The 18,459-nt window shown below is 37.3% G+C and overlaps 3 protein-coding genes across 4 annotated transcripts in view; 1 reads left to right on the top strand and 2 right to left on the bottom strand.

The window, feature by feature from the left end:
* Positions 1 to 174: 174 nt before the first annotated feature.
* On the bottom strand, positions 175 to 5,199 carry LOC101736070 (THO complex subunit 3). Its single transcript, XM_004932965.5, has 7 exons — positions 4,885 to 5,199; positions 4,618 to 4,739; positions 4,127 to 4,262; positions 2,820 to 2,923; positions 1,869 to 2,030; positions 1,074 to 1,174; positions 175 to 374 (listed from the first exon to the last, which is right to left on the bottom strand). The coding sequence occupies exons 1-7, from the start codon at positions 5,101 to 5,103 to the stop codon at positions 217 to 219; spliced, it is 1,002 nt and encodes a 333-aa protein (XP_004933022.1). The 5' UTR covers positions 5,104 to 5,199; the 3' UTR covers positions 175 to 216.
* Positions 5,200 to 5,730: 531 nt separating this feature from the next.
* On the bottom strand, positions 5,731 to 13,989 carry LOC119628415 (uncharacterized). The gene is made up of 4 exons (XM_062676273.1): positions 13,660 to 13,989; positions 12,431 to 12,587; positions 6,853 to 11,912; positions 5,731 to 5,860 (listed from the first exon to the last, which is right to left on the bottom strand). The coding sequence occupies exons 1-3, from the start codon at positions 13,856 to 13,858 to the stop codon at positions 9,215 to 9,217; spliced, it is 3,054 nt and encodes a 1,017-aa protein (XP_062532257.1). The 5' UTR covers positions 13,859 to 13,989; the 3' UTR covers positions 5,731 to 5,860; positions 6,853 to 9,214.
* Positions 13,990 to 15,263: 1,274 nt separating this feature from the next.
* The window catches only part of LOC101747093 (G protein-coupled receptor kinase 2), a 113,923-nt gene continuing 110,727 nt past the window's right edge, over positions 15,264 to 18,459 (top strand). For both annotated transcript variants that reach the window (XM_012696236.4, XM_012696234.4), the window contains exon 1: positions 15,264 to 15,790. In XM_012696236.4, coding sequence (XP_012551690.1) covers positions 15,739 to 15,790 — 52 coding nt within the window. In that variant the 5' untranslated portion in view covers positions 15,264 to 15,738. The remainder of the gene's footprint in view (positions 15,791 to 18,459) is intronic.

Genomic DNA, 18,459 nt, shown 5'->3' with positions numbered 1-18,459 from the left:
CGTCAGAGCAGCCAAGGCCAATATGGCGGCGCCTATAGTTCGCAGCAGCTGACCGTGTAGTGTATAGACTGTTACTCATTTGTGCCAGTGCTCCACGCTATTTTGTTTTTGTTTTTGTCACTGTCTAATGTAAATGTTTCACTTTTACCGTGGTTTCATAAAACCACACAATCCTTTTTAGTATTTTAGTTTATTTTGTATATTACATTTCCAACACTAAGAACTAGAGAGTCCCCACAGTTTGAGATTCCCCAAATCCCGTTTCCTCTCGGGCGGCTCCTTGTCCTCGCAGGCGAAGGCCAGCAGGTAGCGCGCGGGATGCCACGACACCGTGAACGTGGACGCGGACACCGGGATCTCTGCTACTTTCTCCCCTGAAACAGGTTAACAGGGGGTTACTGGTGGTAGGACCTCTTGTGAGTCCACGCGGTTAGGTACCACTACAAAAAAGTCCTGATCCTTCATCGAGGCTCTTAACCTCAATCATAAGGCTTACTGCTTCACTCTGGGAGCTGTTCGTGTGAAGACTCTTTAGGCAATCGAAGCTCCGCATTCACCTCCTCAAATTGTTCCCACCCTGATAAGGATTGCGGCTTCGAAGGCAACGCTGCTGCAAAGTCCTCTTGATACGATCTTAGATCTGACTGGGGCGTTGGCATTTTGAGTCCTTCAGTCACTTAGTCTGGCTAACCTTGCCAATTATTATGCACTTTTCTTTATAGCTGTACTTCGGCGCGCTGCCTGGACAAAGTAGATTGGGGGGGGGGGGGCTCGATAGGGCTGGCACTGTTTAGCTGTTAAGTAGGCACTTACCTAAAGGTAATTAACTTTTTAATATCTTTAATACGAAACTCTGATGACTAATTTAATATAAAATAAAAGTCCTTTTCAATTCAACAAATTTAAATCTCAGCATTTTGACAACCCAAATTTGTTTCTATTCTATCCCTAGTCTAATTTTCCCTCTAATTTTCGGTACTGGAGTCCCGTACAGTCACAAACAAAATTGTGAAGTCAAGTTAGTAACTGTGGATCGTTACCGCTGACCGTAAATGAATATAAAATAGACGAACCTGTCTCCGTGTCTCCGATGTCGATGATGTGGTCCTCGCTCGCGGACGCCAGCAGCCTGCCGTCGAAGCTAAACGACAGCGTCCGGACCGGCCACTCCAACCTGCAACATTGCACACCAGATGTTCTAATTGCACGGGTAGGTCCGCACGGGTAGGTACCACCACCCTGCCTATTTCTGCCGTGAAGCAGTAATGCGTTTCGGTTTGAAGGATGGGGCAGCTGATGTACTGTAAAGACAGGTCTTAGAACTCATGTCTCGAAGTGGGTAGCGACGTTTACATTGTAGATGTCTAAGAGGTCCGGTAAACACTCAACACCAGGTGGGCCGTCAGCTCGTCCACCCATTTAATTGCAACAATATTAAATTTCCCTGTGTGGCTGGTATTTGTAATTGAGAAAGAATGAAACACTGCCTTTTCCCAGGATAATTACTTTTAACACTCTCTTGTGAATACAGTATAATTGCACAGCAACGGTTGCTATGTTTCCATGTTAAATGAATAATGTATTCTGGGTACCATTTAGGTAATATCCACCGTTCATCCTTCATCGCAAATTTCCAACTTCCAAGTCCATTTCCAAGTCTATTTATTAGTATCAGAGGTCTCAGTATTTTACTCTTCATCTTCACGTAATATTAAAAATACAAGTTTGTCTGTTTGTTTGCATTTCGCAGACTGTTGGAGCTTGGTCAATAGCCCGCACTAGTGAAATTAGTTTACATTTTGGCATAATATTGTGTATATTTGATATCTTTTACAGCACATTCAATGAACTAGAACAAAAAAAAATACCTGGAGAAAACTCTTAAGCAGGCCAGTTCATTGACATCCCATAGTGAGACCAGAGCATCGGCTGACCCAGTAGCAAAGTATCTACCGGTTGGGTCGTGCTCGATGCAGATACACGTACCAGGATGCGCCTTCAGTACTGTCTGCAATTCTAGAGATGGATAACTGGAGAGAAATATTAATTTTCGTTATTTTACTAAACTCTCACCATACATACTTTGGCGACTCACTTATCCGCCACTACATTGACACATACCACTACTTGGGCAACCGCCTTATAATTTCGACCAAATTGCTGTCACTTGTGATTTTAGGCCACATCCGCTATTGTTGTTAAAACATGTTCGGAGATACTTCAGCACATCGGCAATTTTGGAAACTGCGGGCAGTACACATTCGATACGTCTGCTGTGCTGTGTCCTATTGTACACTTACATACTTATATTGAGTTAATTAAGTGCTAATCTACCTATATTGTATCGAAATCCTATGTTATATACAATATACATTAAGTGAATGACATAACAATATTAATTCTCTCTGTGTTACCTATCCTTTGTGTCAGTGCCTAGACAATCTAGTTAGTTGAAGCAGCTTAAATACTACTGCTCCTATGATACCACAAAATGGGAAATTCAAACCACAGCTATATAATTTGTCGTATTTCTTCTTTACGGATCATACCATTTCCACTTTCTACACTAGCGTTATTTTGTTGATTCTTCGAACTGTAACTTGCTGTTTACAGGTAGACATTTTTCAACTTGTCCCCTACACAAGATGGAATACTCCTTAGTTCTATCCTCCATGGCAAGAATGAAGTAAACTTCAGAATACATACAAACTTTAGTAGCAGCACTTACAACTAACAAATACAAAACTATTTTTATAGTAATGTTGAAACTATTTCCTTCTAGCAGTGAATTGATGAATTAAATGTTATAAAATACTAACGTCATAATATGTACGCATCCCAGTCCGTTGGTGAGGAAGAACAAGTCCGATGTATTATTCCATGATATCTCGTTCACTTCAAAGTTAAACTGTTCTTCTGTTACCTGCAATAAATAAATGTCTTAATGTATGCAGTAACTAAATCGATACAAATCACCCTATATTCATGTATTTGAAAAGACAGAATCTCTGGTATGTATCCTCTTTGAGTGGTATTTTTTGGTATTAATTGGTCAATCTTTAAAAGAGTGTCAATAAAAAAATTACAATTGGCTTAATAATACTATTTTATCTGGATGATACAAGAAATATGACCAAGTTAGACAGTGGATTTTAATGATTTTCATACATTTTATATATGTAGTTGAATTTTTATCAATGCTGTGAGAGATGATAGATATGTATGTACAGTCAAAATCTGTTATAACGACATCGAAGGGACTGCTCAAATTCAGTCGTAAAAACCGATAGTCGTAACAACCGGTGATGTTTAATGTGTATCGTGCAAGTACAAACAAATCGATAGGGAATTATTGGAAAAATATATTTATACAACAACGTACATTTTGTTTATTACACATAAGTACAATGCATATTAGTTTTCTGTGAGCATAAAATCTGTAATTTTGGTCTGTTTGGAACACTTCTGCTGTGCGTAGATATTTTGTAATTCACGTTGGATTTTAATTAACGTATCGTCATCGCTCTTTCCAAATGGTTGAAATTGTCGAGTGTGATAACCATATTCCTTTGCTAAGTCTTTGTTTGAAATTCCGCTCTCTAGCTTGGATATAATCCGCGATTTTTCTTCAATATTAATTTGTTTTCTTTTTCATTGCGACATTTTTAAAGTTTCACGAATAACTCCATAAAGTTTTGATGCGTCTTGTGTATAGATAAGTAACAAACTAACTGAAGAGATATGAAGAAGCGGGCTTTGACTCTACTGCATGCACGTGTTTTGTTTCTAAGAATTAGAAAAGACCCTACACTAAACTAAATCCTATTGTTTTCTTTCCTGATTTTAATATCCATTGAAGACAAATGTGGATACCTATTCAAATTGTTTACAATACAGCTTAGCTGGTCGTTCTAACAGATCTAATTCTCCGAAATATTAGTTAAATGTGGTCGTTATATGAGGTATGTCGTTATTAGCAATGTCGTATAAAGCAATGTTTTTAATAAGGCGGTCATATGGCATTCAGCCGGGACCTTTGTTCTAGGTTATTATAACCGGTATGTTGTTCTAAACGATGTCGCAGTAAACGGTTTTGACTGTATATAAGTAAAAATTCATTACTCACCACTTTATAAGTTTTTGTATCGATAAATGAAACTAAATCTTCCTTGTTCCCTACCGCAATGGTGTTGCCATTAGGAGACCATGCTATATTTATGTTTTCACCTTTGGTTGGGATTGTCGCCGCGCATTTGTGTGATCTATAAATTTTATTATCCTGTAGAACACCCTTAGATTTTCTATATTATAAGAAAAATTTAAAATTAATAGTTTAAATTAAGTCACCATGAAAAAGCCAACTGAACTCAATGGTATCAATCTTGTTCAGGAAGATATATTATGAAAATTTACAATAAAGGTATGCCACACTCTCTACCGCAAAATAGTATTAATGTTCATTTGGAACTAACACTTGTCTTTTATGAATACGATGGAATCTCAACTATTGTATTCATGTGTGTTGATATAAAAATTTCTAGATGTTTATAATTTTTTTTGGATATCTCATATTAATATTTATTTATAAAGGGCTAATAATTAACATCCCAGTATTACCGTGTATCCCATATCCTAACAGATTTGTCTCCGCTCGCTGTACTCAGGAGATCAGGATGTGACGCATGCCAGCAGAGTTGATCTACAGAGCCTGTGTGGCCTTTGAAAATAAAATCTTGACTCTGAAATTTACAAAATTTGTGTCTACTTATTTTTATTTCTAGGCTGCACAATTTTTAAGTTATTGCTTAAAAACAAAAAAAAATTTATTATAACCTCTCAAATTTAGTAGGGATTTTAAATATTTTGAAATAAACAATAACTCACCAATCTACTCCTCTCTAAATTAAATATTGCAACGCTTTTATCGAATGACCCAGAAGCCAGCTTTCTACCATCACAGGACCAGCCCACGGAATGTACTTTGGATGAATGTGCAATGTACTCGCGTGTAGTATTGTGTGACGCAAAATAACTACGTAATTCACTTAAATCTTCTATAGGAGCTTGCGAATGCTTTGAATCCTTCATAGCTTTGGTTATCATGTAAAATTTAACATTAAAATTTTAGTTGTTTTCCTGTTAGTGTTTTTTGTTTATTTGACGACTGTTCCTTTCATCGGACAAGCAAAGGAAATCTAACTCATACAGGCAAGTCTTTTGTAATAAATGCCAAAACCTCTAAGTTGTATGAAATTAAGACTATTTGGCAGCAGCACGAGAAGCAAAGTTGTAGGAATGATTTCATTATTTTATAGAAGTAAGATGAAACAGCGCTCATAGAAATGATGAGAATTTACTGAGATTTCCGGGATAACCGAAGCTACGTCCAGCGATTTTGTTATCCTTAATTTTAACCTTTTAGGGTCGTATTAATGCGGATCTGGGTTTGCTTTGGAAGCTGAGAGTAGACCTCTCGTTCTCGCAAAAAGTTTAGAATGCTTTCTAAAAATATCTTTGTAAAGTTCATTTCCATAAGTTTTAAGGTGAACATTACAAAAAGTTACAGAAAACCTTAAAAAATAATTTGTATGCCGAACTTTTACCTTATAATCTTGTACTGTACCTTAGTGTTCGACATTTATTTAATTAACGGGTTGTTACCAGGTTGAATGGATTAAGGCGTAGAGGTGAAGCTGAATACGTTCTGAGATTTAAAAATAAAGACAGTAGAAGAAATCAATTATTTATTCGTCATTCACTTGCCCATGTATTCTCGTCGCCACACCTTTATTTGGCTCATGAAGTAAGCCATTGGAGTCAACCAAACTGTGAGCATAAACGCGCAGTGCAACAAAGCCTCCTGAAAAAAAAGGGAAAAGCACAACGAAAATAGCATTAACAATAAATAATGTATCACATCACACAGCAAGCAGCACTTGGTAAGCCGTGGCTTGGCTCTGCCCCTGGCATTCCTGATGTCTATAACTCATAGACTATGAGCGACGGTAACTACTTACCATCAAGTGGGCCGTATGCACATCCACTTAGAAAGGCAATAAATAAACACAAATATCTGCACATAAGTGCGCAGAGAGTAATTTTTCTGAATTAGTAAACTGATAACCATCCGACATATTATTTTTTAAGTTTACTCATATATTTTTAGTATCAAGCGTTACTTTCTGTGTTAAGCCGCTTGTCAAAATGGAAGTTCGTTCGGTAGAGATCCTTTATACGCTCTTTAAATGGTCTGGGACCTCATCAATCACAATTTATATCTTTTAATGCGTCTGCCGTGTTAGTGGATGTTAGCTTACCTCAATCATCGTTACTTGAACAAGCTTCACTGCAATTCTTTTTTTTTTTCTTACCTATTCTAGTAACCTCAAGGGGTTATATTAGATTTGCCGAACGACTAACTGAGCTCACGAGATTTCTAATCTAGTGACGTTGCTAACACTAGCCCTAGCAAGAGCAGTGCTTCGTAGAATCTATCAGCGAATCGGAAACGCGACCCACTGCGAAGATCCGGCGAGAAACTCAGTGGGATGTGTCTGTGGGTTAAATTCTTATTGTTGACAGCCCTTTGAAATGTCAAACTCAATCTCTTTCCCAATAGTGGATAAAGATCATTCTTAGGCCGTTTTCCAATTACAGCACAAGAACGCATTATGCGTCATAATGCTCAACTAAGCTTCAGCATAATTCGGCATTGTGCGTCACTGAGTTGCATTATGCTCTGTAATTAACCATTACTTATTGGTAGTTTTCAAATTCCAACGGCCTTAAACTGCATTGTTCACATAGAAAAAAGTGTTGGAAATACAAAACATGATGTTATAAGAAACTTACGCCAAGATGGCATTTATTCCTCGGCGGAATGACAATTATCATTCCTGTTTGTGTCCAATTGCGTTTAAGCATTGTTTGTTGTGGTAGCGGTCTTCGTAGTAATTTTGTGAGATTCCGTAACATATTTGAAACGAGTCTCCTAATATGAAACCGTTAAACCAGTTTAAATAGGTACAGGGAGATTATCGACTTCACACTTCAGTTTGATTACATCAGTGTCAGATTAAGTGTATTATCTATGTTAAGGCAATTGTCAATTTCAATTATGGAATTTAATTTTTTTATTTGATGCCATGTTCCATGTAGTTGATTGTTAAACTCTTTTCATTTATTTCGTAGATGGGCGAACGAGTTAGCAGCCACCTGGTGTAAAGTAGATACCAGAGTCCATAGACATCACAAAGTGAATGTTAAAGCCCATCCTTCAAACAGAACGTTGCGTACTGTGTCTGTCCATCGGAGCGGAGTGAGAAAGTAATGCTGAGCGGAGTTTAGTACCTACGCGACGAGTCTGTTCACACTACGGGCGCACCTTGCCCTCGCGCCCCCATTCCCGATCCTGCGGACAGAATGGAAAGCAGTCGACGTCGCCCAAAACACGTCATTTCGGAACCTCCCGATCCACTAAAGGTGCTTTTAGGTACCTCAAGCACCGGTCATCGTTCTCGTCGAACCCGTCGCTTGTGACCAAGGGCTCGCCGAGTAAATTAACCCTCAGACACAGCCCACTGAGTTTCTCGCCGGATCTTCTCAGTGAGTCGCGTTTCCGATCCGGTGGTAGATTCTGCGAAGCACGGCTCTTGCTAGGGTTCGTGTTAGCAACGTCGTCAGCTTTGTGAGCTCATTTACTAGTTAAGGTTACGCTGAAATAGCCTCTCAAGACTACCTATCAGCTGAGGTACGAAAAAGAAAATAAAAAAAAACTGCGCCCGCAGTCGCTTTTCCTCTCCGCTGCCTCACTCCGCTATCCCGTTCCGCTTACCGGTTTTGTATGAATTTTTAAACTATTTAGTTCTAAACTCCCTGTACACTAAAGAGGAGCGGAAACTTTGTGCAATCTTATTGGTTAATATTTCTCCGTTTCTCCGCTCCACTGCCTCGATCTGCGCCGGTGGACAGGCAGCTTTAAGATTCCCTGTGTTATACATATTTTTAAACATATAATAAACACCCAAAGAGCAAACAAACCTGTTCATCACACTAATTTTTGCCCGATGTAGGAATCGAACTCACGACACTCGGCCCAACAGTCAGAGGCGCTAACTACACCACCGAGTTAATCTACTCATTATATTCAATTCAATTAAAGAGCTGGCGAATATAATTAGCGAAATTTAGAATTTAAATTTCCATTCAATTTAAAACTATTAAAAAATCAAAACAAACACGTGAGTCAAGTTATCCTGTCTTACAAAAAAAAAACCAGAAAGTTCGTTTCCATGGGAATTGCAGACCAGCAAGACTCAATAGGCTATAAAAAAAAATGTTATAAAAAAATAAAATAAATTTAAATACAACAACCAAACAAAATGAAGGTATATTCAATGTACTCAAAATCAATAAAACATGCATAATTATAACGACTGGTCAAATCTTGATGGAAATTGATAAATTATCATCAGATTTTTATTCAAAAGTTTTGAAGCACGACATAAGTAAAAAAAACAGTAGAACGGAGAACTACCTCTTTTTTTAGTAAAAACCGGATTTCATGCGGTAATATCTTGGGACGCAAAACGTATGACCTAACTTTTGACATAGCGAGAGATTGAATGATGGAGATTAAAATAATGAAAACGTTAAGATAAAAATCATTTGATGATCTCCAATATAAGAATTTATTATAAAATTACAGCTAATATCACAGATTCAAAGGTAACAACAGGTTAATGTCATTTGGTAAGAGCATGTAATAATAACAATGACAATTCTCAAATACCTAATAAAAAAACTTCAGAGGTGTCAAGGGACACCCGGATGGAACGAAGTTCCTTTCGATTAATTAGTGAAGGAATTGTAATTTTTTTTTTAAGTTATAATAATAAATTACGGCATTATGAAGAAGAAAAAAACAATACTATGAACTAAATTACTATTGTTGAAACGCTATCTCGAGAAACTGTACTCATTACGCGGACCAGTCGGATACGAGCAATGTCACGCGATAAGCGCCTACACGTTGATTGGTCAGAATGACGGATCTAAAAAGTGTCGTGACAACTTTTCGTAAGAATTTTTTTCCGTCTAGCCCCCTTTCACAACGCGCGATAAGGAACTTCGTTCCAATATAGCACTTTCACAATAAGGTTCAAGCATTTTGGTTATCAAAGAAATTGGTGACACACGACAAATTGGTGAATAATTAAGTTTTGGTTAGTCTTAGAATACTCTGCTCTATTCTCGACAAACATTTATAGATACGAAATGGTGTACTGTCGGATATTAATGCGCACTCTTTCAATAAAAAATAAAACGTTTTCGGTGTGTTCTTTATCAAATCAAATTCGAATTTCTCTTTTCTGTTATCGGCTTTAACCATAAAATTATATTTGTAATGTCTGAACCAATATTTGAAGTCTTGTATTCTTTCTAATTTTATCAATGGCTCTTTTAGATTGGCTTCCTTGAATACAATAAGAGGAACTTCATCTTCGGAATCGGTAGAATCATTAGATCTCTCGTCTACTCCTTTGGATTGTTTGATTATTTTTCCTGCTTTATAATCTTCAATATTTTTATCGATGATTTTTGTTAATTGTGCATCCTTTATCGAGTCACAAATATCCTCGGTTTCGATTTTACCAATCTTCATGTACAACTGGCTGATATCATATTCGTTTTCGTCAAACTTTGGATTCGTTTTAGGTATTAATTCATCAACGTCAACATCGCTGTCGTCATCAAATAATTTTGGTTCATTCTCTTCAACAATTTCCAATTTAGTTTCTTGTAATGTTGTGTTTTCGCCTGTTCTTAAATCTGTGGCACTCGTATTTTGTGAATCAATTTCCTGTTCATTTTTCGTATCGTTTGGAGCCCCTTCATCGGCGCCGACGAAACTGGCTGCTGGTGTTTCTGTTGAAAGGGACACGTGACTCTTGTCATCGAGATTTTGCGTTACGTTTTTAGCATTTTCTAAATTCCAAATGACATTTTTCAATTCATGCGCGACTTGAGTCACGACGTCTCTCTCCATTTGACTATAATACGCTTCTAATAATTTGTTTATTTGTATTTTAGCTTCCCCGCGTTTTTCTGTTCGACGCCTTTTAGACACGCCGGCTTCGTTGTTGGAGAACTCTGATTTTCGCTTTCTTGGTTCAGTGGTTCTGTACTCTTTTGGTATTGGTATTTTATATGTTTTGCACGCTTTGAGGATTAATTCTTTGATGGCCCGTTCTCTGTTGAACGTTTCTGGATTAAATTCGAACGAGTCGTAGCTGTGAACACTTTTGCTATCATCCATGTCTGGGTTACGATCATCGAAATCGTCATTAAAAATATCATTCTCGTCACGTTGTGGATCCATGTTCTCATGATCGGAGTCCTCGGGTTCTGTTTTTATTTCGTATACCAAAAAATCATCATCAAAGATATTCTTATCTTCATCTTCTTCCTCAATAGTTTCAAACTTATCAGTTTCGACCACACTAACACTCTCTGTAGGAACATCTTTGTCACTACTGTTCTCATTCGAGTCATATCCCTGATCGCTTGCTTTCTCGTCATGAATTTCATTCTTCTCGTCAACAATATGTTCTAAAGTAGGCTTGTTCGTTTTAATCCAATTTTTGTTGTCACAATTCCTGACTATTACCATTTCTATATCTTTACTGTATTTTAGTTTTTTATCGTAAGCCATAAGCTCACAGTTACTGATCACTTTATTGGTTACATCAACACCTTTAATTAAATTTGAAGATGTATCAAAATCTATCAATTGTAGATTCTCACATGTATATTTTAATGAGTATTTAGAAAACTCTTCACTGAGTAACATAATGTGGTTACTATCAGTGCTGTGATTTGCTATTACTTCTGTGTAGGCAGATAAGGGAGTTAAACTGTATCCAAAATCCACTTTAGGGATAATGCTGATGTCATTGTTTTGCGGTATTTTATCTAATATATTCATAGATAGCTCGTCGATTAAATCTATTTTGTTGTTTTGTTTATCTGGTAAATACTCTAGATAGATGTAATCATCCATATCCAGATAATGTTCATCTCCTGTGTCCAACATGCAATGAACTGACAGTATTTTTCTTCGAAACTGCAAATATTTGATCCAATCTTCAAAGGAAAATAATCTATCAGTCTTATTAGATGCAAAACCTAACTTGTAGGACTTGCAATATTTTTCATTTTCATTTATCTTATCAACCGCTTTGGACAATCTATATTCATAATCATCATCTAAACCGAAACATATTTTTAATGCTACAATAATATATGCCATAACAATAGATTCATAATCAGGCATTTTATAACAATTGTTCAAATCATCATTACTTATTTGCAATTTGATACTGTGAAAACTGTACATTAATGAGAGAACTAAGTTTTTAAATTCATTGGGTAAACAGAGTTCGGTTATAAAATTATTCACAATGTTCCTCATATCTGGCAAGACCGGTGGACCTATCTCTAATTGATTTAATAAGGCCATAGTCATCCACCTACATTTGATTGAGCTTAACAGTCTCCTTGGGCTGCAACTCCTGACAAAGTATGGCCAGTCAGGTATTAATTTGGTATTGATGTCGTCAGGGATGTGCCTACTGAAATCAGTTATATCAAGTCTGCCCTCCTTGATATAGCGAAATAAATGTGACGTCTGTAATTCACTCTTGTCTAGGTTTAGTGCTGTATACAGCATAGATACAAGTAAGCCACAAGTTATGGCCCGAATGTCTCGTTGGCGCGATACGTACTTTGTGGCTAAGCCGCTATTTCCATTGGATCTATCCTCTGCATCGTTTTCAGAAGGAATTTTTTCAACGCTTTTGCTTTTTCCTGGTAACTTTGATTGCATCTCTTCATTTATATTACATGTTAATCTGAAAACACAATATATTTATAAGAGAATACTCGAGAAGTGGTAATATGTTGTAGTTTGAAGGTTATCTATGGGCACTAAATATTAGGTGGGCTGTGAGTTCTCGTTCTCATTCAACAGAGTAAATAATAAAAAAGTGCAATTTTGATCTTTAAGGTACAGCTGCTGCTGTCAATGCTGTAGGTAGTTCTGAAGACATTTGTTTTTTAATTCATTGCTTTACGTCAAAGTCGTATTAATCAAAATTTACATATAGCAGACAGTTTAGAAGAAATGTCATTATAATAATTAGTCATTCTATCTAATTTCCTGGTAAATCATTATGTTAATCAAGCAAGTCTAAATCTTTCATGTGCAATGCAATAAGACTAGTTTTTTTAAATTGTTATGGAAACTCATGTTCCCACTCTGTTGCAAAGTCTAAGCTATAGTTTATAATGTCTGATGCTTGAAACTGAAACGGCTTATGGGCTTAAGATGCCCGTAAGAAAAACAGTATAACAAAGGTACAATATTTACCCGAGGTCATCCTTTATTTGATATTTCCTGATGTAGTTCGACCATACCCATAGTAGTTTCATTTTGAAGCTTGGTTTCGCTCCGAGCTCTATAAGTTCATCAGCTAAGCCACACAGGATAAAGTTATATATATGCCACTTGTACCATTCTCCAGTCACTTGAAAAAAAAAAAAATATTTAGGAAACACGAATTTAAAATAATGTAGAGGGTACAGTGCCTATAAATAGCAACGCCTTTGCTCCAAACATTTTTGCACCCGGTCACCGTTGCACCGGTCAATTAACTCTCAGACACAGCCCACTGAGTTTCTCGCCGGATCTTCTCAGTGGGTCTCGTTTCCGATCCCGTGGTAGATTCTGCGAATCACGACTCTTGCTAGGGTTCGTGTTAGCAACGTCATCAGGTTTGAGCCCCGTGAGCTCACCTACTAGTTAGAGTTACGCTGGAATAGCCTCTCAAGGCTTACGTAGGAAAAAAAAAACCAAACATTCATTCATTCGGCGGCATTCGTCAGAGAAGGTAGTCGTGGACATGGTTTGCGTGAGTCATTATTTTATGTCTGTAAATGTGTGCTTAAAGTCAAGGTAATACCAAAGTGTTTACTCTGTATTCTGGTTGTTTGGTGATTTATGTCAATATTTATGTTGAATTAGAGTCAATTAATTAGAGTTTGAGAATAACAAAATGACTTGACTTATCGATATATGCTAAAATGGTAAAGGCAACTTTTATATGTGCATTTTTGTGAGACTTTTCCACTAAGTAAGTGCTTTGTACTGATAATAATACTGTTCTCAGAAATTATTTGTTCTGTAATGATGAATGATCAATAGCAAGAATTTTACAAGCAACTTCTTAGCTCCAGTCAAGATTAATCTAGTCCATTTCCATCATATTGTAGCTATAGCTCGAAAATAGCAGAAAAGTTGGTATACATACAGCACTGCACTGAATGATTTAAAGGTCTGAATACATACATCACTGCACTAAATGATTTACCAGTGATTTAAAAGTTTGAGCTAGTAGTAGTGTAACCTATCCTGTGTCATAATAGTTGATTGTTGTCTTATGATTAGGGCTATTTTCTCTTCATAAGGTGTTTTGAAGATGGTTGTTTAAAAGATGAAACCTCTACAGAATTTTAAACATTTTGACAGTCAAGATATATCACACAATGATAGACCCAACCCAAATTCTAGTTACTAGATTAATTTTCGATTCTACATACTTTCAACTTTATCTTCACTAATTTTTAAGATTTTTTTTCGTGTGCTATACGCAGTCGTTCCATCAGCGAATATGCTTTTTTCAACGACTGTTTCTCGTACATTCGTGTCCTGTGTACCACATTCCACACAGTAATAAAAACCATCGATTAAGGCCATGTCTTTATTTCCACACACTTCACACGAATTATGTGAATTCATTTTTGTATTTATTACTCTGCTCCTGCTGAGAATTATATTATAACTGTACGTTCTTCAGCAATAAAATAAATTTAAATTTCACATAGTTATGATGTCTCTTATTTTTCTCACGAAATGTAATTACGCGTATAATCTATGTAGTTATATTTTTCAACTTGAAAGGCGGAAGCATCGTACCATACAGCCAAACCTTTTTTATTTAAAAAATGTATTCTATGAAAAAAGATATGGAAGGAAATAAAGTCAAGTGGATTATTTGAGACTGTACTCAATTGGGATGGAATAAATAGAAATAAGATGAAATTGGAAGAAATTAAGTAAAATAAAATAATGTTTATCTCAAATAAATTTCTTCACGAGCATTCACCAGCTAGCTTTGGATAATTTGCGTATAGATAATACACAAGTATGGCTATCGACTTTTAACAATGCCATTAAAGCTAACGTGGAGTTTATATGTATATATAAATATAGCAATCAGCAATGCTATGCTCTAGTGACACTCTTGGACGGTTAAATTTGAGGGGACTGGGTTCTGTAGGTGATGAGGGGTTATTTAAAAAACACTCTGCTTCATGATTAATATAATTATATTGCAAATACTTTGTACACTATTACACCATTATAGTATTTTATTTTTATAAAACTCTTAGATGTTGCTCTGAGCGTGTCTAGATGAGAAGTAATTGTCTTCACTGACGAGAAGACAATTATTTGTTTTAAACATTTAAATTAATTCCAATATTCGAAATCGGTAATCTTTTTTTTTTTTGGAGCTTATGGCCTGGTATTCTGTAAAACTCCAACAGACACAAATAATAACGCCCAGTGCCAATATTTTTACGCCCGCGTGTTGGTCGTCGTGACTCGTCTTGGTCTTTACATACATACATAAACACATTAAAACAGTACATACATTTTACATTACATTTCTTCGGTACCTACATTTTATATAAATGCAATGTATGCCGTAGTTTGAACTTTAAAGTTCATGTTTAAATGTTGTCACTATTTATTTATTTGGGTAGGCAAAGGTATCCTTGGCAATGTAGGCTCTTAGACTATTAGAGCGAATAATTGAATTTATATTATCATACCATTAAAAGAAATCAGTGAAAACAAGAAAATTAAGAGTAATCTCTTTCTTATTTCATTTTACTATTGACACAGATGAGCTCGCCTAGCCTGTCTGTTGTTCAAGGATTACCATAGCTTTAGATATCTCAACTTTTTGAGATTTACAACTGAAGTGTTTGGATAGTTTTTAACTTGCTTTATTTCCCGTACTAAATAGTTGTGAATATAGTTGGCAAATCAAATTTAAAAAAATCAAATTTTTTATTCTACGTTTTCATCACATATTTTCAAAACGTAGAGCTTTACTTTTGCTACCGGCAACACTGATACAAACTCTTGTCAACTCCTCTATGAAGTTGCGTGAAGTAAGAAGTGAAGTGCTGTTTTTGTGTTGTAGCGTGTATGCTCATGCCGTTCGTAATTCGCGTAATTTGAGCCCATATGTAATTCAACTACTTGCTGAAAGAAACTAGCTATCTAAGTTAACTGCGGTTGCAAGTTTACGATCGTGACTACATATTCCGCGTCTAGACTGACATGGTAACTAGGGTTCCACCACACCCTTGATCGTCGTCAACGTTGCGTGTTTATCGCCCGCGGCCGTGTTTTCGATCACCCAGACGTTATCCTGTGTGCTTAGTAGTGTTTGTGTAAAGTTTGACTTGTGGGTTAGTCGTGCTGTGCGATCCTGGTGTGTACATTGATGGGCAGAGTCGCGCAGGGCTGGCGGGCGGCAGAGAGGCCGCATCGGCGGGTTTTTGCTTCGCGGAGGGTCTTCTATAAAATCAGTCACACTGGAACTGATGGAATTAGAGAATATCGTCGCGAACACTGTTTACTTGAAAGCCAGAGAGGGTGAGTTTGTTTTTTTTAATTGAAGAAATGCAACCGGCTTAATATCGTACGGTCGCTTAACTTAACGTGTCGTTGACCCTGCGGCGATTACAAAACAGAATAATAAAACGATGACTAGACCAAAACGAAACAACTGTGCTTGATAGCCATATTCCATTTCATATTCATGAAATATATGATTAAAAAAGTTATTACAATTAATTGTTATTGCAATGTTATTCATACATGTGTTGTTAATTGGCGATTACAGGAGTTAGATAACATGCTAACAGGTTGGACACATGTGTATTAAACTCATTAATACAAAATATTTGCATTTTAATTGGATATGTGTAACAATAGGTATTATTGAATTACATTTAATTAACATATTAAAGGAAAATAATATGAAATAACTAAGTGAAATATATAATTAACTTTAAGGTAAATGTCAAAAAGTATTGTTTGTATGTAAATTTTTAAATAAGCAAAAACAAATTAAAACTTTAAAAAAAAAATGCAGATAACCCTCGAATGATAAATTTTGCTATCACATGTTCCAAATATATCATTAATAGTTTTAAAACTTAAATATTGCACATAACTTAATTGTCTCTAGGGATCAGCTTAGTAAGATATTATAATAAGATATTAAACATAATTGCAACATGGTACTGTAACTCGATATAATGTCGTATATTACATACAAACATAAAATGTAATGTCTAATAATGAGACAATTGTATGACGATTGTCAGTAAGTGATGGCTTAGCTCTGCCCCTGACATTGCTGAAGTCCACAGGCGACGGTAACCACTCACCATAAGGTGGCCCATATACTCATACGTCAGCAAGAACAATAAAAAAAAACAAGCTGTGTCAGCTAATTTCTTGTATTTTTAAAACAGTAACCTGTCTAGAAATTCAACTTTAGTTTTGAGAAAAACATGTCATCTATATAAAGAATATAATATGTATATGTCGTGGATAACGACTTTTAGTAATATTAAGAAGTTGTTTTGACTATTATTTTAAATGATGAAATGTTGTGTTGATAAATGTCACAAAATGTAGGGTACACTACGTGGCGCCACAGTATAAAATGGCGGTACGTGGACAGAGTCGTGGCATTCCGTGTCAGACAGTCATTCAGTCCGTATCGGACGGTCGGTCCGTCTCAGTCAGTGAGTCTCTGGCAGTCAGTCAGTCGGTCTGTCGGTATGTGCAACGAAACTGTCGGTTTATCCTGTCATTGTGAAAGTTGTGTGTGTTGAGTTTCACTAATTATTATTAAAAAGCTTTATTTACTAAACTGAGTTCAATCGAATACGAGTGATGACGAAACTACCGCTCAGCCATCCCTGGCGCGCTGCCGCCGACATCAGAAGTGGGATCAGGACTCTACTCTCACTGGCGTGACGTGTTTGAACATGTTCAAAGTACAGCGAAAAAAACATGATGCAGATCAGAAATCAGAATACCAGTAACGGTATCTGAGATCACGGGTCGAAAATTCATCGGGAACAGACAGATGCCGATCCATGTGCTTGGTGCGCTACGGTTGATATGTACCTCGATGAACGTCTACTGGATGGTGCATAGCTCATTGTAGTCTTCAGTGGGGCCCTGTAAGGCGGTGCCTTATCATGTTGTCGCGGATTTCACAAGTAAGTGTCACATGGAGGCATTTGCGACTTATTTCTCGCTCGTTATGCAAAATTCTTGCTGCGACGCTTATCAATTTAAGCAATGGTAAGCCACAAAAGCGTGAATGCAGCATACGCAAGTTGTGTAATAACGTCTGCTACCTCGATGGAAGATCTGAGCCACGAAGAAATCGTCACATCTTACGTTCTGACTCATGTTGCCCAGTTGACTCTCGCCTTATCACATGGCATTTACTAGCGGAAATACGACACGTAACAAGCTATTGCAAGAAATTAAGGCAAGTGCAAGTCTCAAGTGAAACTTCGATCGCAATAATGGATCTGTCATGACGAGTGAGTAGTTCCGACACGAATCGTTTTTAAGCCAATGACTACTGCTAGAGTTACATGGCACTAGTGCAGTAAGCCAGGACATGAGACTGTGAATTGTCGCTGAAACTTTAGAATCTACTAGATTCAATACCAATAACACTACACGTTCGATGACTTCGGGCTCCAGCAAGCAAGCAAACAAGAAAGCAAGCAAGTTTCCGTGGGGAAGAAAAATTGACACATCTGAAGTCGTCGTGACCTGTAAGATAAGACGTTCGGTGCGTTCGTGTCTGGCGATGCGGCGGTGTTCGGGTCCCGCTGGTGGATGCAAGTTTTTCTGGTGAAGTGCGTGCTTGTGCGTGCTTGACAAGTGTTTGCGGTTGGCTTCCGCAGTGTGGGAGTAACATCGTGTAGGAGAGGTGGAACCCGCAAAATTGTAGTTTGCGTGGTGGCTGGTAAGATTCGCTGTGGTAAAAAGTTTGCGTGGTGGTAAAATGTCTTGTGAGTCTGCACAGGTAGCCGGAGGTGAGTCTTCCGCGGTCGCGGCCTAACCAGTCCGCGAGAACCGGGCAGATCGCCTCGACGGTACGGAGGCCGGCCGACGGGTCCGCCAAACGACGAGACCACGCCTCCAGCACGGACTGCCGAGATTGGAGCCCCCGCGCTCCGGCTACACTTGCGCTAGGGCGCGCCACCTCGTAGGAGACTGTG

The sequence above is a fragment of the Bombyx mori genome, chromosome 26 (assembly GCF_030269925.1).
Source record: "Bombyx mori chromosome 26, ASM3026992v2".
Taxonomy (NCBI): Eukaryota; Metazoa; Arthropoda; class Insecta; order Lepidoptera; family Bombycidae; genus Bombyx; species Bombyx mori.
This window is presented reverse-complemented; position numbering and strand designations above follow the sequence as displayed.